Source organism: Fusarium coffeatum (assembly GCF_003316985.1).
Source record: "Fusarium coffeatum strain FIESC_28 chromosome Unknown BRIP53273_contig_264, whole genome shotgun sequence".
NCBI classification, from domain to species: domain Eukaryota; kingdom Fungi; phylum Ascomycota; class Sordariomycetes; order Hypocreales; family Nectriaceae; genus Fusarium; species Fusarium coffeatum.
In genome coordinates, this window is record NW_022158056.1 from 1 (window position 1) to 22,392 (window position 22,392).

The 22,392-nt window shown below is 48.7% G+C and overlaps 7 protein-coding genes across 7 annotated transcripts; 2 read left to right on the forward strand and 5 right to left on the reverse strand.

Moving 5' to 3' along the window:
- Positions 1-572: 572 nt before the first annotated feature.
- Positions 573-1,365, reverse strand: FIESC28_09740 (uncharacterized protein; the record flags this gene model as incomplete). The annotated part of the gene is made up of 3 exons (XM_031163876.1): positions 573-750; positions 802-1,084; positions 1,131-1,365. The coding sequence occupies 3 exons, from the start codon at positions 1,363-1,365 to the stop codon at positions 573-575; spliced, it is 696 nt and encodes a 231-aa protein (XP_031012036.1).
- Positions 1,366-1,687: 322 nt separating this feature from the next.
- FIESC28_09741 (uncharacterized protein) lies at positions 1,688-3,351 on the forward strand (the record flags this gene model as incomplete). Its single annotated transcript, XM_031163877.1, has 3 exons — positions 1,688-1,703; positions 2,225-2,511; positions 2,761-3,351. The coding sequence occupies 3 exons, from the start codon at positions 1,688-1,690 to the stop codon at positions 3,349-3,351; spliced, it is 894 nt and encodes a 297-aa protein (XP_031012037.1).
- Positions 3,352-3,414: 63 nt separating this feature from the next.
- Positions 3,415-4,602, reverse strand: FIESC28_09742 (uncharacterized protein; the record flags this gene model as incomplete). Its single annotated transcript, XM_031163878.1, has 2 exons — positions 3,415-4,050; positions 4,102-4,602. 2 exons carry the CDS (start codon positions 4,600-4,602, stop codon positions 3,415-3,417), a joined length of 1,137 nt encoding a protein of 378 aa, XP_031012038.1.
- A 682-nt stretch (positions 4,603-5,284) lies between these two features.
- On the reverse strand, positions 5,285-6,448 carry FIESC28_09743 (uncharacterized protein; the record flags this gene model as incomplete). The annotated part of the gene is made up of 2 exons (XM_031163879.1): positions 5,285-6,364; positions 6,413-6,448. 2 exons carry the CDS (start codon positions 6,446-6,448, stop codon positions 5,285-5,287), a joined length of 1,116 nt encoding a protein of 371 aa, XP_031012039.1.
- Positions 6,449-6,521: 73 nt separating this feature from the next.
- FIESC28_09744 (uncharacterized protein) lies at positions 6,522-6,845 on the reverse strand (the record flags this gene model as incomplete). The annotated part of the gene is made up of 1 exon (XM_031163880.1): positions 6,522-6,845. The coding sequence occupies one exon, from the start codon at positions 6,843-6,845 to the stop codon at positions 6,522-6,524; it is 324 nt and encodes a 107-aa protein (XP_031012040.1).
- A 4,134-nt stretch (positions 6,846-10,979) lies between these two features.
- FIESC28_09745 (uncharacterized protein) lies at positions 10,980-11,824 on the reverse strand (the record flags this gene model as incomplete). The annotated part of the gene is made up of 2 exons (XM_031163881.1): positions 10,980-11,261; positions 11,309-11,824. 2 exons carry the CDS (start codon positions 11,822-11,824, stop codon positions 10,980-10,982), a joined length of 798 nt encoding a protein of 265 aa, XP_031012041.1.
- A 6,117-nt stretch (positions 11,825-17,941) lies between these two features.
- On the forward strand, positions 17,942-21,891 carry FIESC28_09746 (uncharacterized protein; the record flags this gene model as incomplete). Its single annotated transcript, XM_031163882.1, has 3 exons — positions 17,942-18,023; positions 18,112-19,320; positions 19,367-21,891. 3 exons carry the CDS (start codon positions 17,942-17,944, stop codon positions 21,889-21,891), a joined length of 3,816 nt encoding a protein of 1,271 aa, XP_031012042.1.
- Between the last annotated feature and the right edge of the window lie 501 nt (positions 21,892-22,392).

The following is a 22,392-nucleotide window of genomic DNA, read 5'->3' on the forward strand; positions in this document are numbered from 1 at the left end:
AGGACAAGGTCATCCAGCACAACGGTCTCGGAACGGTCACCATTGACGGATTCACCGTTGTCGACTTCGGAAAGCTTTACCGATCTTGCGGTAACTGCAAGAAGATGGGCACTCGCAACGTCGTTGTCAAGAACGTCAAGGCCTACAACGGAAAGGTCCTCACCGGAATTAACTCCAACAAGGGTGATGTTGCCACCATCTCCGGTACTTGTGCTTCTTCCGTTAAGGACATCTGCACTGAGTACAAGGGTACCACCCCTGGCAACGAGCCCAAGAAGATTGGCTCTGGTCCCAGCAACGCTTGCCGTTACTCTTCCGTCAAGTCTTGCTAGGCGGTTAATGATGAGGGCCCAATAATTGTTGATGTCAGCTAGATGCTGCAGATGGGGATGGTTGTTAAGGGTCAGGGTGCTTGAGGCATCTCTTGATTGAGATTGAAAGTTACCACTTGCGTCTTTCATACATATATATTACTTCATTAAATACATACTTCAACAGCCAACGGGCTTCCCCTCAAACGTGACATTCCTAATATTGCAGCCGCATCACTCCATACAGTGATTGACCATGAATCAGTCGATCTTGGGCGCAGGCAACTTCTTGTATCCAATTCCGGAGACAAAAGTCTGATACCACTCCCTCTGCTCCTCCGTCTCAGCCAAGTCAACATATAGCTCAGCATGCGCCTCTGCGGTAGTACCATTCCACATCGGCGTCCCATCCTCGAGCCTCTCATCAGTATAATAGAATCTATCATCAAAGTTAGCACCACTCACATCGTATTCTACTCCGACAACTCACCTGTAACCTTTGTCTTTGTAGCTCTGGGCAGCCATTTCCATAAGACTAGCTGAGCCTGACTTGCCTACAGTCAACGTCATCATCACTGGAAGAGGAGTGACGTTCGAGGCGTTGCCTGTCAGGATGAAAGTATTCTTGCTTGACTGAGGAAGTTCCGTCCAGCCTTTCACTGCTTCTTGGGCTGCTGCGTAGACGCTTGTGATATTGACGGCGGTACTACTCTGGAAATGGTCTAGAGAAACTTCGAAGATATTCTCCGCGCTGTTCCATTGTCCAGCGTAGGCTATCCCAATTAGCAATCCACTTTGTCACCCGACTAGGTTACTTACTGTTGTACACGACCACGTTGGGGATACCGAAGGCACCTTTCGTCTTAGCAAAGGCCTCTAGTACTGAACTAGTGTCGCTACAGTCTGTGGGAATATGAAGCTCAGTTTCTGTTGACGTCTTTGGGTCTTGAGATCGGGATGCAAGAGCGACTTTGTATCCCTTTGCGAGGAAGCCTTTGGCGACGCTGTTTCCGACGTTGGAGCCTGCGCCGAAGATAAGTGCGATAGAAGACATTTTGATGTTGAAACGTAAGATGTTGGATTGCTCTAGTTGGTAGATTGAATAGATGGGTAGATGGTTGGATTGTTCAATGTCTGTGACCTTCGGGGGCAGCTGTACTTATACTCAGCTGAACACTGTCTTTTTTCTGTTACCAACGCAGCCTTATTAAACCTCGTCGCTAATCCAAAAAATGACGAAATCCGCTGTGACGCCTCCCGTCAAAGATCGGAGGTCCAATCCTCCCGCCTCGCATTAATCTTCCTTTCTCTGCTTACTTTCCGTGGAGTCCGTGGACATGTATCACATTGGTCAGCTAGGATTACTAACCCCCAGAATGTTATCCAATTCCGGTTAGTACGGTATATTCAGCGATGCATCTCACCAATTGCGGAATTTGCGGAGTTGGGCTAAGCTTTCAACAGGAACCTACACGTCTTGGCCTCATTTCTCCGACGTAAGTTCGATCTTATTGCCGATATCTCCCCAGTCACTCACAAATCGTATATCCTTGCCGGTGATGGCTTCGTCATCGCTTCATGCTACCGCGTGTATCGGCTGTCGTAGACGTGGTAGGAAATGCGATAGGACCCTCCCGACATGTCTTGCTTGTGAGAAACGAAGTGTATCCTGTGAAGGATATGTTACGAAATGGCCGGGCGTGGCGGCTCGTGGAAAGCTAGCTGGAAAGTCCATTCCTGTGGTGAACAGTTCAGCTGGTATCGCACAGTCTAATGCGCAATTGACGAGAACTCAACAGAAGAGAACAAGAACAAATGTATCCAGCTTCACCGATGAAGAGATTGACAAATTTGTCCAGCACTGTAACCTCATCATCTCATCCCGACCAAATCGCAAGGCTGACATTCATCAGACATCGCAGATCTAAGCAGCATCTTTTATCTCGGCTCCGGCCCTAGCGAGAATCCCATGTTCCACTACGTGCTCCCTCTTATATCCACCATTCCCCCAATTCGCTTCGCTCTCGCTGGTTCAGCATCATGTCACGTCGCAGCTCGAACCTCAGACGAAGCGCTTGAGCGAAAGAGTCTACGGTTGAGAGTTCATGCTACATGTTTGTTACGAGAGATGTTGGAGAATCCGGGTAGTGTAAACGATCAGAGTGTTTTGGCCAGTATTCTTATGCTTGCGCAACTTGATGTAAGTTGAAGTATCATATGAGTTGTTAGATGCTAACGAAGTGAGGATAGATGTGTTCCGGGGACTGCACCGAGTTTGAGACGCATTTGAGAGCGGCAGTTGCTGTGATACGGAGCTCGGGGTATGACGGGGAGGTGAATCGATACTATTTCGAACAGCGCCTTGCATGGTGAGTCACACTTTATAACAAAGTCTCCTTCTATCTAAAGGTTGGGTAGGCTTGATATAATGAGCTCCACAACATCTCAGAGGCCGCCAAACCTGATAATCGCTGAGGTCAAGAGGATTATCAGTCGCCTTTCGAGTAACGGGCAGCGACAATGGAGTTACGATGTGTTCCCCTGTCCAATCGATCTCTTCGAGATCATCACCGAAGTTGTTTTCCTATTCAAAAGTCTGCCTGAGGAGTCAAAGCTGCAAATTAAAGATTTAGAAACACGACTGAACGAGTGGAAGCCTCCGCTCATGACTGGCGCACGAAAGCACATGGTCGAAATCTGGAAGCTGGGCATCAAAGCCTACCTCCATCGTCTCTTCCCTGACACCGAAAGCAAAGAGTCTTTGTCTGATCAAGTCTTGGGTCTTGCGGAAGTCATACCGCCAGCATCATCATGGAGCTATGCCTTGCTATGGCCCATTTTCCAAGTTGCAGTGACTTGGGGCGATGGGGACGTTAAGGAAAAGAATATGATCCGGCACCGTCTCAGTATTGCACTTGAGACTATTGGGTGCCGACACCATAGTAATGCGCTTGAGGTGTTGGAAGTTGTTTGGGCAAAAAGAGAAGAGTTCGATCGTTTTAGCATCAGTATACCTGGTAGGACTATCATGCTAGTTTGAACCATCGAACACAGCACCATAAGATGTTCTATCCAGAATGGAAACCTGGGACTGGTTGCCTATCTATGATTTATCAAACTTGGCCACCACTTCATCAATCTCTCTTGCAATCCCCTCCTTCAAATCCTTGTCAGCCCAGCACATATCCACAGCATCCCTTGCCAACTTCACCATATCCCCATCATTAAATCCACACATCCGCTTAACAAGCAACAAGTCATGCAAAATCCAACAATCCTCCATATAAGCTGGATCATCACTACCAATAGCAATAGGAATTCCCTCATCGAACAGCTTCCTGATCCTTGGGAAGATTTCTTCCACAGGCTCATGTCTCAAATATCCCCAAGGTGTAAGAGTCATGCCGATTCCTCGATCTTTGATTATGTGGATCAGGTCGGTGTCTGTGGCGGCGTTGAGACCGTGATCGATGCGGTCTAGCGAGAGGTCGGCAGCTACTTGGCGGATGTTTTGGTAAGTGTCCTTTTGGCCGACATCACAGTGTGCCGTGATGTGGAAGCCGTCTTGCTGGGCACGGGTGTATAGGTCTGCGAATAGAGCTGGTGGACGATCGTTTTCGTCGGAGTCTAGACCAATACCGATTACCATGTCTCTATATGGGAGCATAGCTTGGTATGTTTCCCAGGCTGACTCGACGGACATGTCACGAAGGAAGCACATGATCCACTTAGGTTTGATCTGTTGCCGATTCAGCACATATTTTCAAGGATGTAGACGAGAGATACTTACGTTCAATCGCTTCTCGGCCTCTTGTTGAGCTTTTCGGAACCCTTCCATCATAGTCCCAAACTCAACGCCCCTTCTCGTGTGACCCTGCGGATCAAAGAATGGCTCACAATACCTGACATTCATCTGCGCAGCCCTCTCAAAGTAGCCCATGGCAAGATCGTAAAAGTCCTGTTCCGTAACCAGAACTTCAAACCCGCCATAATACGCCTCAAAAAACGTAAAGGTCTCCTCGGTGTTGTCAATACGGTGTCCAGGACGGGGTTGAATAATGTTGTATGACTCTTCAAGCTGCTCGAGAGTTTCGTAGACTGTGCCTGTGCGCTCGAGTTTGAGAGTCTGATTGTTGCGCTTGGCGAGGGCCCAACGGAGGGAGGGACTGAGAGTGCCTTCTATGTGGACGTGGAGTTCTACTTTAGGGAGGGAGTGGATGAAGGTGTCGTTGGTGGAGAGGAGGTCTTGACGAAGAGCAAGACGCTCCTTGAGAGTCATTGCGAACTCCATGGTGGTGACTTGCAGCTGTAGGGAGAGGGAAGAAATATGTTGGCGTCTGGTATCAATTGAACAGATTGAGTGAGGAGATCCCAAGGGCTTTTATACTTGTATCCCCATGACTGCTGGTTTGGAAGAAACATTCTGACTGTAAAAGGCCAATGAGACTAGTCCCAGATAGGTTGCTATCTCAGTCGGGAATCGTCAAAATCTGACGCATACAAGGATCATGAAGCTAGGCCGAAACTGGTTGCTATTTCAGTCAGACCAGTTGGGGACCACATCCACACGGGACGTTCCAAGCTCAGATTACGCTGATCGTATTGATGCGCAAAGAAATGTGACTCATCAATAACGATCTCTGTTACCAGAGTTTGTAGCTGTCCCCAGCATGAGAATGGAGAGTGGAAGCTTGATAGAGTCACAGGAGTGGAAGCGTATACCCACATCCTCACAAAGTTGCTATCCAGGACGGAAAGAGAAGAAGGTCAAGACTGGATTCAATGATAGGTAGTGTAGAGCAAGCACAGTACGATGCAGTGTCACGTTGGCTGAGCGGAGGTATGTGATTGAAAGCATTTATGTATTGCTAAAAGACAAAGTATTGACGTATCTACTGTCTAAAAGTCCAAATCGTTCCTCATTCTTCTTATAAGCTCTCCAACTATCATAAATCCAAGCTCCAAATGTCCACTTAGTAGACGTAGTAGACCATGTTCTCGTTCTCCTGAGCGCGAAGCTTCTGGTTTCGCTTCTTAAGGATAAACTTGGCCAACCAGGCAAGAGCAGCAGTTCCGATACTGAAACCAGCGCTGCTACCCATAGCAATGGCATATCTGGGGGCATCGCTCTTGGGCCACAAGTAAGGAGTCCAGATGAAGCTGACGTTCATGATCATGGTGACCATGCTGATAGCAACTGCCTTCTTCTCCTTGGTCTGACCACAGACGGATCCGCACCAACCGAGGATAAGACTGTTGACAGCGTATGTACCGATAGTGAAGATGACCATGCAGACGTAGCGACCGGCAGTGTTCATGGTAGCAGCAGCGGCGGCGAAACCAACAACAGCTACAGCCTTAGAAGCGGTGATGTGCCACGTTCGCTCGTTGTATCGACCGGACATCCATGAGACGAGGATGGTGCTGGCACCGGCGATGAGGTATGGAGGGCAAGTAAGGACGAGAGTGATGGTTCGGTCAAAGCCAAGGGTCTCGACGACAGTGGGGAAGAAGTTCTTGAAACCGTTGGCAGCCAAGTGAAGATGAGCCATAGCACAAAAGATCCAGACAAGAGGATCCTTGGCAGCCTGCTTCAATCCCTCCATGGTGCTGGTCTCACCCTTGTTGGCGACAGTGTCGAGTTCCATACGGTTGTAAGCTAATTGTCTCTCCTCGTCGGTCAACCACCGAGTAGTCAAGGGGAAGTCGGGCAGAATAAAGTATCCGACGACAGCGATGACAAAGGTGACGGCACCCTGGAGAATGAAGAGCCACTTCCAGCCAGGAAGGCCAGCGACATCGTCAAGACCGTGGAAGATACCGGCGGCGATGAGACCGGCGAAAGCTGTGGCGAGGATGTTTCCGGTGTAGAGGATGGCAATTCGGGTTGCGACTTCCTTGCGGGTGTAGAAGATGGAGAGGAGGTAGACGGCACCGGGGTAGTAGGGAGCTTCGGTGAGACCGAGGAAGAATCGGGTGAGGAGGAGACCCTTGAAGTCCTTTGCGACGGCTGTGAGAGCACTGACGACGGCCCAGAGCATCATCATGATACCCTGAAGGTGTTAGTTGTGCGTTTTCAAGAAGATGCAAGTAGTGCATACCATGTAGCGACTAGGGCGAGTTCGAGTGAGGAACATGTTGGAGGGAATCTGTCCCAGAATGTAACCAACGAAGAGAATAGAAACACAAGTTTGGTACTCTGCAACCTAGTTAGCAAACAACACCATCCCGATCATTGGGCAACTTGCCAGTTCCCTGAAGGTTAAGATCCTCTTCAAGATCGTTCAATCGTGCAAGAGCAATGGCATTACGATCAAGATAGTTGAGCCAGTACATGCTCCAAAGCATAGGCATCATCCATCGATCAAGCTTCTTGACAAGTGCGATTTCCTTGGGATCTGTCTTCTCATGGGCACCAGAGTAATCCGTCTTTTCGTAGGTGGGGATGGGCTTCTCTGGGTGCTCATCTTGGAAGATGTGAGGCTCGGCATCTCTGTTGATGTCGGCCTTTTCGTCACGTTTGTTCTGAGCCATGATGATGATTGTCACTAGACTTCAACGAATTGGATAGAAGATGAGGAGATAGGAGGGTAGTCAGAGCGAGTGACTGCCTTGAGGAAAGAAGATGGGAATAGAGGGCATGGAGGAGTGTTATATAGATAGAAGGGATATGGGGTAAAACCTGGGGACCTGGGGAGAAAGCGACGATCTCCTCATGGCTCCGTCTCTCCCCGCAATGCGGGGTGCAGAGTGAAGCGGAGAGAGGAGCAGTTCTCGGTGCTGGCAGTCGGTAATGCCGTGGCAGGCTAGTTGGATCTAAGCTATGAGATTAAGTTGGTCTAGACCGTGCGTCTAATTAGATGGGTACCACTGTTCCAAGTTTTCACCTCTTGTGATACTCTATACTATGGATGGATGACTGGGGGTCAAAGTGGATTGATCGTCTGTTGGTCTTTGCGTTACCGTTGCTACATCGCGTGAGGAAATGTGACGCTAGAAAATGCATCCAGCATCGTGCATGATTGACGGGCGTTGACAGGCCAAAGTACACACGGAAGCAATGCTTCTGTCCTTCTAGAAGGTTTATTCTCGTCATCAGCGGCGTTTGCATGTCTGTTCCATTGGACCATCATCCCGAAGGCACAGGTAAGAAGAGGGTGTCGTATCATCTGCCGTAGGATCATAGCCAAACAATAACATTGAACTCTCCGCAGTGAACGCTTCTCCTAAAGCCAACGGCGATATTCCCCAAAAGGATGCAACGCCCGCTAGGGTTCGACTCGGCTAGCCTGAATAGGGAAGGAGTTTAAGCTTAACGATTAAGGTTGTGGAGAAACAAGAAAACTGGCACCAGAATTGATCTCCGAGTGGCTGTCTTTTCCCCGCGTTTAGGGACTCTTTCTGGATACCGACCGTTTAAAACGTGAGTTCTTTGGGAAGTGCATGATTCATTGGCTTGTTGTGCCAAGGTAACAGTCTCCGCATGCTGAGCATTTCCTCCGTCTTGTCTCCGCAGACTAAGACTCTTGTCTTCTCCATTGTTGTCATCGCAAGGCTGTTAGGTACATATATATTGTGGAATAGGCGAATGTTTGTGGTCATTGCGCAGTGGAAAAGCTGGTAAGATCAGTAAGTTCAACGGCCCAACTCAATCTCAGCAAGGCAAGGATCACCCTGTCCTACGTAATTGGATCATGTAGACGAATACAACCCCAGACCACGGATACCTAAACGCCAGGTAATACGAGTATTGCAGGACACTAACAAGTTGGGGATATTGCATCACCCTGCAACAATTATTGTCTTGGCAAGTCCAGACCATTCCGAACAATCCCGTCTATTGCGCTTGCAGCGTTGCATTTCTGACGCGGGGGACCTCGAGTCAGTAAGCGCCGGTGAGGAGTTACCATCAGCTTGGCATGGAGTCGTCTCCGACTCCCAGAGGTCCCCACTAGGAACGCTACTATAGTGTTCCAGTTACCGCAAGGTTGGAGCTAACATTCATGTTGGCTTGCTCAGCCCCCACGGGAGGATCAGTAACTTTATTGCAGGGAGGATGATTAAAGTTAGTGAAAGCTGATCAGGTACTAACGAAGAACGAGGGATTTTCTAGAAGACTGAATACTTGTTTTTCTTTGTTTCTTATTGGCGTTTTGTAGGAGGGTTGCAACCATTACGCTGAGCGACGACTTTCCAACACTCTAGCTCTTCCATAAGCGCTTAGGCCGCATGCACTAGTCAGACACAGTTTTTGGAGTTTCTGAGGGGCAAATTATTGCACTCCGATCCCTTCCCCGACCTTGTCTCTCCAGATTCTTGCGGTCCATGTATAAGGCTAGCCCAATATGTAGTCCAGCAAAACAACACCATCAAACTAACGTCTGGTTAGACCGCTCCAAACTCTACAGTAGTCTACTTCCAGATCTGCAACTAACCACGACAGTTTGCATTAGACCTCCCACATTAACTCCAAATGCATTGTGACGCTGTCCCACAATATCCGCGTTCTTTCGGGTGGCGCTAACACAAGGTGAATCAGTTGCTTTCCCAACCTCTGTGTCGCTGTCTCACCTTGACGGGTTCCAGACCAGGCTTCCCCTCCCTTCCCCACAAACTTACTAGGGATTTCACTGTGAGAATCGGAGGCTCCTGCCTGTTTCTGTAAGTTACGAAAAGCAAAGCACGGACTGTTGGTTAGTCCAACGGAATTGTTACATGATTGGATTTGAACTACCTTTTGTTATCTCGAATGTTCGGGACCGTACGGGTACGTTTTGTCTTGGCGGCTTCATACTTTTTCCCCAATGGATTCGAGACGCGGTGCAACCTCACCGGAATATACGTTTCCGAACCTGGGTCTTTGGAATGTTCCATTGCGGCTCTTTCTGTGATAGGTCTCAACGTAACTTCAGCACCGTGTGAGCGTGATGGCCATTGGCTGTCAAGGGAGAGCTGATAAGAGGATCTTGGAAGGTTGTATCGGATTCATTCGGAACTGTAAGGGGATCAGGAATGAGCCCAGAAGAGTTTACGATACGCCGTTGTTTGTCTACTACGCTGCAATTACGTGCTCTCAAATGCGTAAGCTAGTGAAGCGAGATAAGCGGGATCTGGCCAAGCAGTCCATGTTCCTGTTTCTCCCGCTAATTTCTTGGAGGATAGTATTATCCGTTGCGGTATGAATTCTCCTATCATATCAAGGGATGTTGACCGGGAAGAGAATGATCCGGCTTGTCCTTCTACATTCCAAAGAGACGGAAACAAGGGCAGGCTCGCGACGAGTTGTCAGGAGAGAGATGTGTGTCGTAGAGTACGACGATCACTAGAAAATGGGTTTATAAAGAGTGTCCTACACAGAGAATAACAGATCATTAGACCACCTTTCACTACATCCATCCTCATAATCCAAACGATCACTACGACCATCCCTTCCGGTCTTGTACGCCTTAAATCCACGCCCTCATGATCATCTCACAAGATGGTCATGACTGTGATACTCCTGCCTTGAAGCCGTCAGAGACCCTATCGACTAAAAGCCCTTCAGTTCTAAGCTTCAAGCCTCTCGTCCTCCCCCGACTTCGTATCAGTGCCTCTCACATCGTACACAAATCTTGATGGTTGCCAGTATGGCATCCATGCTACCTCAATTAATGTCCAAACCATGATACAGTGGCTTGGATGAATCCATGCAGATAATGCCTTCAAGTGTAAGTCTCCATACTGAAAGAAAGCGTGCAAGACTACAGAAGGGAATTGAGGTCAGCTCAGCGGCAGACGGTCTGACTTCATTTTGTCCAGGACTACTCATCCAATGAAGTTATTGGAGGAGGCAGTTTGAGCTGAAAGCAAACCTACCTGAAACAAAGTTCAAAGACCTTCCCATAGAATTGGGCAGTAGTTGTATTTTGGTCATCATGATGGTTAAGGTTTTCTTCGTCAAAGCTTCACAATTCAAGCACCATGATCCCAGCTTAAACTTCATGGCTCCGCCCTAATATTAACTTCAGGGTGTTGGACGTGAGAAGGGTCACGACTGTAACATGAGTATCAGCCCATGGGGTCTGGAGCATCGATCTGGCCATGGTGTACAACTCTGAAGCCAATAGTGTCCTTAGTGTGGGCAGCCGTAGTGATTATGACGCGTGAACCACGGCTTCAGGGGTCTGGACCTTGGACAAGAGAAAGAGTGCTGCTCTGAAGCAAGCCCGTAAGGCGAAGCCCTCTAGTTATTGGTCTATCTAGATCCCGACATACCACTGTGCCATCCCACAATGCACAATTAGGGGGCTCTAGTCAGGGTAGTCCAACTCCAGTGGACGATGAGGACTTGAAGTGGTGTGACTATGCCTGAATTTGACTTGCCGCGCCTACAGCGCGCTCTTCGTGGAAACGAAGTGTAGGAAGGCTATTCGCCCCTTTTCGAATGAAGTACCTGTGTTCTTGCGTCTCATCACGTCACGCGCGAATAAATTTTCATTGGTGTAACCTTGAACGATCTCCAGTGAGATTTTGACATTAAACTTCTTACACAAAGAAAAAGAACTTTCCTCCGGCTACCTTTGTCACCCAATACAAAGGCCACTCGCCGGTTCCCACCAGAACGAAACTCCTCTGTCTGAGAAGAATAGTACGACGACCTGAGGGATCCTCAGTATCGAGCAACCAAGGCTAAGGATACCTGTGTCTCGCCATGGCGACAAGTTCCGTCAAATGGTTCCCCCCAGCAAAGACTGTGCCCCTGAGGCCATGGACATGGCTCATAACACCATACTGCCAACCTACACCGTTCTCCACTGTATACAAAGGCCCACCAGACTGGCCCTTGTCAGCATCTGCATCAGTGCCTATGAGAGCATTTTGGCCATCACAACGATAACACCCCGTTACTGAGACGCCATTCTGATGGATACGCTGCATTTCGTGATCCATGACAGGAAAGCCAGCGTTTTCCTATCTTATCAGCATGATTCTCTCGAGATTGCTACTGGTTGACATACAAATTTAGGCGTATGCATTTGACTCTCGCAGTCGAACGTCCGAATTCCCAAATACCCAAATCGCTCGAATATGGGTTGATCCATCACCAAAACCGCAAAGTCGTCCTTCAGATTATCACAATCTTCAGTCTCCTCAAGCATCAGCATATCAATCATGTTTGCACTCCCAGCATTATTCGTATATTTCATAGACTTGCCCATGTACCCCTTGGGGATGCAATGCCTCGCTGTCAAGAGATGTCGAGGACCAACGACGGAAACTGTGCAGCCGATCCCGGTGAATGTTATCTGCTGGATGGCACTGAAGGGGTATTGGGTCGAGGGCCATGAATGTCTACTCTCTTCTCCGTATACAGCGAGGGATGAGACGGTGTGGTTTCTGTAGGGGGCTAGGTCTGAGACGGACAGGATGGTGTTGTTGGGGGCGGGACCGAGGTCTGAGACGGGAGCTGAAGACACGACGCCGACTGAAGCCAGGATGGCTAAGGTGGTGTAGTGTTTGAAATTGAAGAGCATGGTAGTTTGATCTCAAGAAGAGTTGAATGCGAATGATCAATGAAGATGGGAAGATAATGGGAGAACGCTGAATTTATGTGAATTTTGGTTTAGCTTTTTTCATCCGAGTTATTCAGACTTTGTTTTCTGCGGCAGTTAATTGAGATTGCTTCCTATGTTGTATAAGTTAGCCTTCTGTCAAAGTTTTAACTCTGCAAAGGGCATTGTTGTATCTGTCTCAAAGCGTATTGGTATGACCTTTCTTCTCCTATCTACAACGGGAGCAGACACTCTATCTCCATTGCGTCAACAAGCGGCAGTGTTCTAGACAACTTGGTGATGTCTCGCTGTCATTTGTGAATATCAACTTACATTATATAGGTGCTTCCTCTTAGCTGTTACGATACTGTTCGAAGACCAGTGATAGGCTTCATAGAAGGTCTTCGACTGCATCAACCTTTGTTATACATTCGTGCGCTTGTTTTCATGGGCCGTGACAGGCTGTACAAAGTCAAGGATGAATTCTTTTGTCATAAGGTTTGCCTTGAAGGACTCACATGACAATAAAAGATTCTAGATTTATCCTTTTTACAATATTTCAGGCAGCAGGTCGTTGATAGAATGGTTTGCGCTACCAAGGTTTACACGCTCGATCATCAAGTCAATTTCACGTCTTCTTCACTTTAACATTTGAAGTTCAAAGCATTATATTTACGTCTGTATGCTTTGAAGTCGCGCATGTGAGGAAAGAAACCTCGTTACCCCGTTCGCCTATGCCGGATCTCGACAGCCCCATGCTCCTTGTTCATCCACTTCGCGGCTCCATCAAGAGCACACCCGCATCTTGCAGATACTTGTGCAATTCGAAATCCTCGGCTACTTCCGTGTCGATCACCAAAGTCACCGTAACGGAGCCGCTGGTTTGTTCATCAAGGGGGATGTGTCGGCTCGCATATTGAAGCCTCGGGCCGGAAGGACACAGCCTCGACAACGCATCAACAAACTCTCCATGGTTTCTGATCAGGTTGATTTGAACCTCGTATATGTAGGTCCCGTAGGTTTTGTTGTTGGATTCGGAAGATGAACCTGCGGCCATTTTAGTTGGTTATATTTGTTTTTGGTTGGGTCTAGACGTGGATGGTTAGTTTTATTACTGAAGCTGTGTTGCTGTTGCTGGACGATTCTCTTAGGCTTGGCAGTGTTGCGTGTCTGTACATATACTGCCATCTGGGCTCTCTTTGATCTTGGTTGTGTGAATAGCCACGACGCAATCACTACCAGTTGGAGTTCTTTGCAGTGAGTTGCTGCTGTATGAGTGGTACACCTACCTTGAGACGCCATGGCAATCTGATGTGTATCAACCGTGATGCTTTTCAAATGTGATATGTTTGCTCTGATTCTCGTTTCTTGATGACGTTGAAGGCAAAGGTTTGTGGAAAGAGACAGATGGACCCCATTCACTGAGCTCGTCACTAATCTATGCACGACCTGAATGTACATGCCTCTACTCAGATCATGCTCTTGCCCCTTGACAGCAACACCCGAGACCTGCCACAGTTACAGCTGGGTTTTGACGATATGACCGGGCAATAAAGAACAGGTCAGCTTTGTCAAATGAGTAGCTGAGTCTATGCGTATGAGAACTGACAAAGATGACCTAAAGAAGAAGACTTGAGTCGGTTGAGTATCAGTATGGTATGTGCAAATAAGTATAGTGATGCTTGGCAATTGACTACGTCGCAACCCGAGTCGTCAAAAGACCGTAGAAGATAAACCGCAATACTATTGAGAAGTTCATGGACTTATAGTTGTAATTCTTGCTATCTATGAGGACCATCCGGTGTCCTTAACGAGTCATCCTAGCGCTCCAGTATAAGGATACACCAGCACAACACCGTGTTATGTCTATAGCTATCACGAAGCGCCACTGTTCAACCGCGGGTCCTAGTGTGGTTTAGTACGATTGCAATGGTTGTGGTGTCGATGCGGATGGCATGATGAGTCTATATCGCTCTACCAACAAGTATCAATGGAACGTACCTGGTAGGGTCATTCTGTGATCCCTCAATGGAAAGCTCTCTCCCAGTCCGAGATGAACAAAAGTCAGCAGAATCATTGTAAGCAGCCCCAAAGGGCGATCCAACGACAAGTTTGGAGCCTCCAAGCACTGTAGTCTACATATACTGAAATATTCAACACCCTGTCAACAATAAAAAACGCCCTCCAGCCCGGGTGACGCAATTGGTTAGCGTGTCAGACTTTTACGAACAAGTGAATCTGAAAGTTACGGGTTCGAGTCCCGTCTCGGGCGTTTCTTTTTTCACCTTTTTACCATCATTAGAATGATCCTGAGATCGGGAGGATACCATTCTGACTACTTTTGACTGGATGCGACATCTGTAGCGTGAGCTACGGTCGATCGAAGCTGGGTGTTCTGGAGTGCGCCACGATGCAGCCACCTACGCCACACTTGAGTAATTAGTCATCAGCCGGAGCCCTCCCGCCTATCAATGTCATGATCATGAATGGGAAGAACGGTTGAGAGCATGTTTTAAATTACAATGATCACGGGTGGTTATCTTCTCGTAGTAGGCTGTAGTATGATTTCAGTGGGGTTGAAGTGGAAGTGCCACTACTCGGGGTTTGCTCTGGCACATCTGGTGATAAAGATGCCTGCAATGCGTACTTAATAAAACAACACTTTTACTTACACGAACTGTCATTTGACAGTTATCTTTTCTGATGAACCTGTGGAAGTGCCTGTCAAGCTGCGAACTGCGAAGGCTCATGATCATCATACAGTCGAACACGGCGTTGAATCTCCAATCATTGCTTCCAGTTGATTGAAACGCGACAGGTATAGCAAAGTGATCTTTTCTGATGCTTCATTCATGGTGAGAGACCCGGACTGCTACTGCACATGGGTCATTACACGACCAGACTATAGTGCAGAGCGGGGTGACTCAGCAAGACTGCGAACATGTTGACTTCAGAATATCAGAAGCGCGAGAGGAACTGTCTTGGTATCTTATAATCTTCCAAAATACTTTAGTCACCTAGTGAATCCGAGTCAGCGGTGCTTCAAATTCTCATGAACATGTAATGTCGCACTGGAAGACAACTCTGCTGCCATAACGAGCTTGAACGTCTTCGCGATTCAGGCGAAACTCCCACACTGCTTCTTTCCTCAGCTCTGAGAGCCCACCTCATCAACTCATATCATCTTGACCTGGAAAACACTGCATTCAACACTTGACCCGTACGTGCCTGAGACTTTGCTTATTCCACGCGTCCTGCTTCTCCTTCGCCACAGTCGAAAAGTCTGAACGCAGTCAGACATGCCTTGGCTCAGATCTAGACTTGGCCGCAACTTCCTCCATGTCTAGGCTTTCTTACATGACGTTGTGGATCAGTTACAGCCTCCCTTGGCTTGATGACTTATTGTCCTCACCTCTGGTGTACCCTTGGAAACAGATTGTTGACAAACAACTAAAGACTATCATAGGACTAGGCTGACTTGCTGTTACACTCTCTAAGCCTCATTGTATTCGGCGGATCCCTCATGATACCCATCCGGATGACTAGTAAAATCTCAGCTCAGCATGATGACTATACACTGCCTGGACACGTTACCTATAAGCCCCAAATACTCCATCATCACGACAGGTTTTTCAAGGTTTTCTGAATCTCGTACATAGTGGAGGCAATAATTACGAAGAGTTTCCATCAAAAAAGCTAAGTTCAGAGCGCAAGAGGCCTCTTTTACTGCGCCACACTAACTAAAGTGTGGCGTCTGTGCAGTGGCGCATTACATCGAGGTTATCACGATTCATACGTGTAACCGGAACTCGGGTCACCCGATGAACAGGCATGAAGGCGAATACGCATCTGGGCTGTCGTAACGGGAATCAACATGGGCACGTCCATGATTGTTGAGTCATTGGAAAGGGGTTCGAGTGGAATTGCCGTGGCGACACCTACAGGGTAGCTTTGGCAGCAATTCTACATCAATCTTTACCATCATTTCAGTCCTGGATTTACAAAATAACGAGAGCGTGTAATACTAGACCGACGTTCATATGGGGAAAAGGTATCTTACATGGCACTTTTGATGGAGAAAAAAATAACAATATCACGCTCAACAGCCAGTCAACGCCCAAGATTAACCCCGACAAAGGTCACAATCATGTCCCAGCAAACGGGCTATGCATACCTCATTCAATTTGCTATCCTGAACTTTATCCAATCGCCAATGCTCTACTCCCGTCCGTGCCGATGACAAAGAAAAGAGCGTCGCGTCGTCCAGCCATACTGCGACGCGTCAAATGAGCCTCTTCTGTTGCCAGACAACCCGGAGACGAGGTACAGCTTTACCTTTACGGAGGCCCACCGACAAATGGTCCTCCTAGGTCGTCAAAATAATGGATCCGGAGTGCCACCCTAGACTAGCACAGGATGACCAAATTATTTCGTCTCTTACTCTCGGCAGTCAATTCTTCTGATATCCGGACGAAGCCATGGGCTTCCTCGGTTGAAGCTATCGCCACAAGTTAATATCGCATGAATTATCTAATCTTCTCCGCGCCCGTCTCAACAAACCACGCAACACTGCCTCAACACTGCCCCAAACTCTCTTCTATCCCCAAATTCCAATCTGTTCTCCTTCTCGATAGAGCAAAGTCTCAACTTGTCCCATTAAAACCCCCTCGGCTTCGGACTGACTATACCGTACGGAGCACCGCCGGTCTACCAAAAAGTCCTCACTGACGTCATGAATGCCAAGCAAGGAAAACAACACCGACCGACCGACCTCAGGCAAATAAACCGTACCACACCAGTTATGCAGCCAAAATTAAGCTTATCCGGGGTCGGCATTCAATTACGATACGATGCGGCAGGACTGGAAGAAATTATGCTTGTCGCATGTCTATGGAATCTAATTAATTTGAGCTATGACCATCAATGAATGTTATAGTCGGATTGTGATTTGTTATTTCGCAGCACAGCCTGGATGGGATTATTGGGCTCTTGGTCTTGGCATCGGGATGCCTGAAATGAAAGAAGTGCTGAAATGGCCAAGCTTTGAGAGCCGTGATGCCAAGATCTAACGGGACGCACCCGATGCGACAGTCTCTAACCAGTTTCACGATCTGGACACTCTCAAGTCTCTGACGATCAATTGCTACTCAATGACTTGTTTTTTTTCGCATCGTGACATTGAATGTACAGCACACCCTCACGCAAAGATCTGGTGATGAGTTGTAATGGCTTCACTCGGTAGCGAACCAATCCTGTTTGCACACATCCACTCACGCTTCTACTGGTCCAAAAAGTCAGCGTGTGGGCCGATCGACAAAGGGGCTATGCGAGCAGTAAAAAACACGGCAGAGGCAGAGGGAATTGTCATGTCACAAGGAGTCTGTCACAGGCTGAGAGCATTTCCCTCTGTCAACTTTAAAATATGGTCCGCAGGATAATCGCCTCCATTGCGCCCCCTTTTTCGGGCCAACGTAGACACAGGGGGATTGTTGTGAAGAGGAAGATCTAGCGTGGATGAACAGCATTAAGCTTAAAAAACGAGGCTTGGTGGATGACGGAATGGAGTCGCTTTAGTGGAGTGGTAGCTGTGGGGTTTCCGTAGAGATGGAGATTAAGATTGGTTGGGTGTCTCTTGTTTTTGTGATTTGGGACATGGGCGGTTAGGGAAAGCCTTGGCATAAAGCCTGTCTGATAAAGAGCAGCACACCTCCTCAGTCTCAGTACTTCCGTACAATTGTCATCTCGAGTCTTGTATTACGTCAAGAGTTGGTTCCATTGCAAAACGCAGGATACTGTACCCTGAGGTAAGCACTTACTACGGATACTTGGCCAGAGATTCAAGGACTCTGAGTCCCCTGTTCGTATAGTAACCGCCAAGGTCTAGCTCGTTTTGCACCATTTCCCTCTGCCCATCTTCCACCCAATCACATCACTGCTAGGCGTCTTGGCGGACCTCGTGGCTGTGGCTGTGTAGACAAAGTGTATTTTCACGCGGAACAAGGGTACCTAGATAATCTTGGCTTTTCTCCCCTTCTTTCTCTCTCTTCTCTCATCATCAATTCGATATTGGAAAAGTAATTTTCTGAAAGAGTTTCCAAGATGGACTCAGATCCCGCGGCAAGACGCCCAAGGGCTCCAACAATCACAGTCGACACTGCTGCTGTTGACACAAACGAACCCGGTAAAGCTCCAGTGCGATCCGCCCTAATTTCCAGCACCTTACCGCCTAAAACATCACCGCTGGAACACCGTTTACTAACAGCCATCAGGAACAACAGAATCCATCCACGCCTCTCCATCGCCGTTAGACGACACAAACACACTCGCAGTCCCAACGAATAAATCACGCGCTGGATCATGGGCTTCAACTTCACCATCTACAAAAGTCGGCACCGACCATGAACAAATGCATCGCGAAGTCGAAGCTCTTCGAAAAGGCGACCAGCAGGAGATCCTCAAGGCAGACCCGGGTGAGGAAGCGCAGTTCAACGTTGAGAACAACCCTTTCGCCTTTTCGCCTGGACAACTTTCCAAACTCATCAATCCTAAGAATCTGGCCGCGTTTGTCGCGCTTGGAGGATTGCCTGGTCTTGAGAAGGGTTTGAGGACGGACGCAAAGGCCGGATTGAGCCCCGATGAAGGAAAGCTGAGAGATCATGTTTCTTTTGAGGAAGCTACTGCCACGAAAGAGGGCTTCAAGGCTTCACCGACAGACAACGTACTACCAACGACCGAGGTTGACGATGATGGCCATGTTGCCAAAGACGCCTTTCCCGATCGCAAACGAGTCTACGGCTCCAACCGTCTTCCCGAACCGAAAGCCAAATCCTTCTTTCAACTCGCCTGGATCGCCCTTCAAGATCACGTCCTTATCCTCCTCTGCGTCGCAGCAGTTGTATCCCTAGCCCTAGGCCTTTACCAAACATTCGGCGCGACACACCACGAAGGTGCCAAGGTCGAATGGGTTGAAGGTGTGGCTATCATCGTTGCCATCACCATCGTCGTCGTCGTCGGCGCAGCGAATGACTGGCAGAAGGAGCGACAGTTCCAAAAGCTGAACCAGAAGAAGGAGGATCGTATTGTCAAGATTACACGCGCCGGAAAGCCCCAGAACATCTCCATCCACGATGTTCTTGTGGGTGATGTTATGCTTCTCGAGCCTGGTGATGTCATTCCTGTTGATGGTGTCTTCATCTCAGGCCACAATCTCAGCTGTGATGAGAGTTCTGCTACTGGAGAGTCGGACCTCATCAAGAAGGTTGGCGCTGATCAGGTTCTTCACGCTTTGTTGAACGAGCCTACGCCGCAGCTAAAGAAGCTTGATCCTTTCATCATCTCCGGAGCAAAGGTTCTCGATGGTGTCGGAACGTTCCTCGTCACAGCCGTTGGAGAGCAATCTAGTTATGGAAAGACAATGATGTCTCTCCGTGATGATCCCGGCCTGACACCTCTCCAAGCCAAGCTCAACCTCCTCGCCGGTAAGTACCATCACCACCTCTCCAAGTACTATGCTAACAACCACAGGCTATATCGCCAAGCTCGGTTCCCTGGCTGGTGGTCTTCTCTTCCTCGTCCTGTTCATCATGTTCCTCGTTGGCCTCCGCAACAGCACCGACACAGGTGAACAGAAGGGCCAAGCTTTTCTCCAGATCCTGATCACAGCCATCACCGTTATCGTCGTCGCCGTTCCAGAAGGTCTTCCTCTAGCCGTTACCCTGTCTCTTGCCTTCGCGACAAAGAAGATGACACGCGAGAATAACTTGGTCCGACATCTCCAGTCTTGTGAGGTTATGGGTAACGCTACGGTTATTTGTTCCGACAAGACCGGTACTCTTACGGAGAATGTCATGACCGTTGTCGCTGGCTCTTTGGGTCTTCGAGGACGTTTCTCCTTTGGCGATTCTTCTCTTGACCAGTCTGAGTCAACACCTTCAACACCTACCGAGAAGAATGATACGCTCCCCCTCAACACTTTCTCAGAGAAGCTCGACCCTGAGTACAAGGACCTTCTCAAGACTGCCGTCACCGTAAACACAACCGCCTTCGAGGACGATGGCACCTTTGTCGGCACCAAGACCGAAACCGCTCTTCTCGACTGGGCTCGTCGCTACCTCGGTCTTGGCCCTCTGGCAATTGAACGCTCCAACCATCCCATCTCGCAGATGTTCCCCTTCAACTCCCAGCGCAAGTGCATGGGTGCCGTTGTCCAAATCCCCGGCCCAACGAAGGATAAGCCTAAGCATCGTCTGTTTATCAAGGGTGCTTCCGAAATTGTTCTTGGCGAATGTACTGCCATTCTCGGCGACCCTACCCAAGGTACCTCTACCGAATCGCTGTCGGACAACCACAAGGAGGGTCTTCGATCCCTTATCACTGGTTACGCCACCAACTCCCTGCGAACCATCGGTCTTGCATACCGCGACTTTGAGTCTTGGCCTCCTGTCCTTACCCTCCGCCCCGAGGATGAAGCGAACACTGAAATCGACCTTACCGACCTCGTGCACAACCTCACCTGGATGGGTGTCGTGGGTATCCAAGACCCTGTCCGCAAGGGTGTCCCCGAGGCCGTCTCTGACTGCGGTATCGCTTCCGTCAACGTCAAGATGGTTACAGGTGACAACGTCGAAACCGCCCGCGCAATCGCTCTCAACTGTGGTATCCTCACTGAAGCCAACATGGTCGAACCCAACGCCGTCATGCAAGGTTCCGATTTCCGCAAGCTTACTGAATCTGAACGCTCAAACGTGGTAAGGAAGCTCCGTGTCCTTGCTCGCTCCAGCCCTGAAGACAAGCGTGTCCTCGTCAAGGCCTTGCGTGCACTAGGCGAGATCGTCGCTGTCACAGGTGATGGTACCAACGACGCTCCTGCTCTCAAGGCTGCTGACGTCGGTTTCTCAATGGGTATCACAGGAACGGAAGTCGCCAAGGAAGCTTCTGACATTATTCTCATGGATGACAACTTCTCTTCCATCGTCGTCGCACTTGGTTGGGGTCGCGCAATTAACGACTCCGTCAAGAAGTTCCTCCAGTTCCAACTCACTGTCAACATTACTGCTGTTGGTGTCACCTTTGTGTCCGCCGTTTCAGATGATGAGCAGAAGTCCATTCTTAACGCCGTCCAACTTCTCTGGGTCAACCTCATCATGGATACCTTTGCCGCTCTTGCTCTCGCTACAGACCCTCCTACCGGAAGTCTTTTGCACCGCGAGCCTGAATCGCGTACTGCGCCCTTGATCACCATTACTATGTGGAAGATGATCATCGGTCAATCCATCTACCAGCTTATTGTCTGTTTCGTCCTTTGGTTCGGTCGCGATCCTATTCTTGGATACGACGAGACTGAAGTCCGATCTCTGATCTTCAACATCTTCGTCTTTATGCAGATCTTCAAGCTTGTTAACTCTAGACGTATCGACAATAAGCTCAACATCTTCGAGGGTCTCCACCGCAACAGTCTCTTCATGCTGATGATGACAATCATGGCAGCCGGCCAAGTCATCATTATCTTCTTTGGCGGCGCCGCCTTCGTGGTGACCCGTCTCAACGGTGTACAATGGGGAATCTCTCTTGCCCTCGGATTCCTGTCTATTCCCGTTGGTGTACTCATCCGTCTTTTCCCTGACGCCTGGTTCGCCTCCATTGTCGCAGTCTTCGCTAAGCTCTGGCCAAGCTGGCTCCTGTCCCGCAAGAAGAACGACGACGACGAAGAATCTTCCGATAAGCAACTGGAGGGTTACGACATGGATACCGCGCTGCTTGGCATTCGTGACGATCTTGAGTTCCTGAAGCGTGTTCGTGGTGGACGCATGACTGTTCTCAGCGACAAAATGGAGCATTCCCGTGAGAAGATGCGCGAGAAGCTCCGTCGCAAGCGCTCTGATTCTCGACCCCGAAGCAAGATGCGCAGCCGTGGATCATCTAGGTCATCTAACAGACCACCTATCTCACCTATGATGTCAGTTGTTGGTATGCCTGGTATTGTGGCTGCTAGTATAGCAGGACTCCAGCCTGGACAGAACGGCGAGAACCTCGAGACGCGACAGGCGTGAGGGTGCGATTGATATTATTCTATCTTGTTTCATAGTTCATTTTAGAGATTGGACGAGTGTGCTGCATTTGAGATTTGTAACAGTTCGACCGATCAGAGCAATCCTTTGTTTATAATTGTGCGAAATATAGAGTCTGGAGTTGGTACGGAACGTCAAACTGAGCGAAAAATTCTACATATTAATAACATCGAAGATTGTGTTCACATCATCGCGTCATCCTCTCTCTCAATTGTGAATCACTTGAGCAAAGGCCGTTTGGCACTGATCTAATGTAAGGTCTTCCAGCCGCTTCGGCAAAGGCGTCCAAACTATCGATTCTTAGCCAGGGCTCACCATGAATTAGTCCCTTCTAGATTCGAGGATCTCAAGCAAAATGGCCACTAATCTCGCTAAAAATGCAGGTCCATTAGCTAACACTACGCTATTGGCAATAGTTCACTCATTTCAGCTCAACAGGACTAGAAAAAACGACAAAAACAAAACTGGTCAACTCGAAATAGG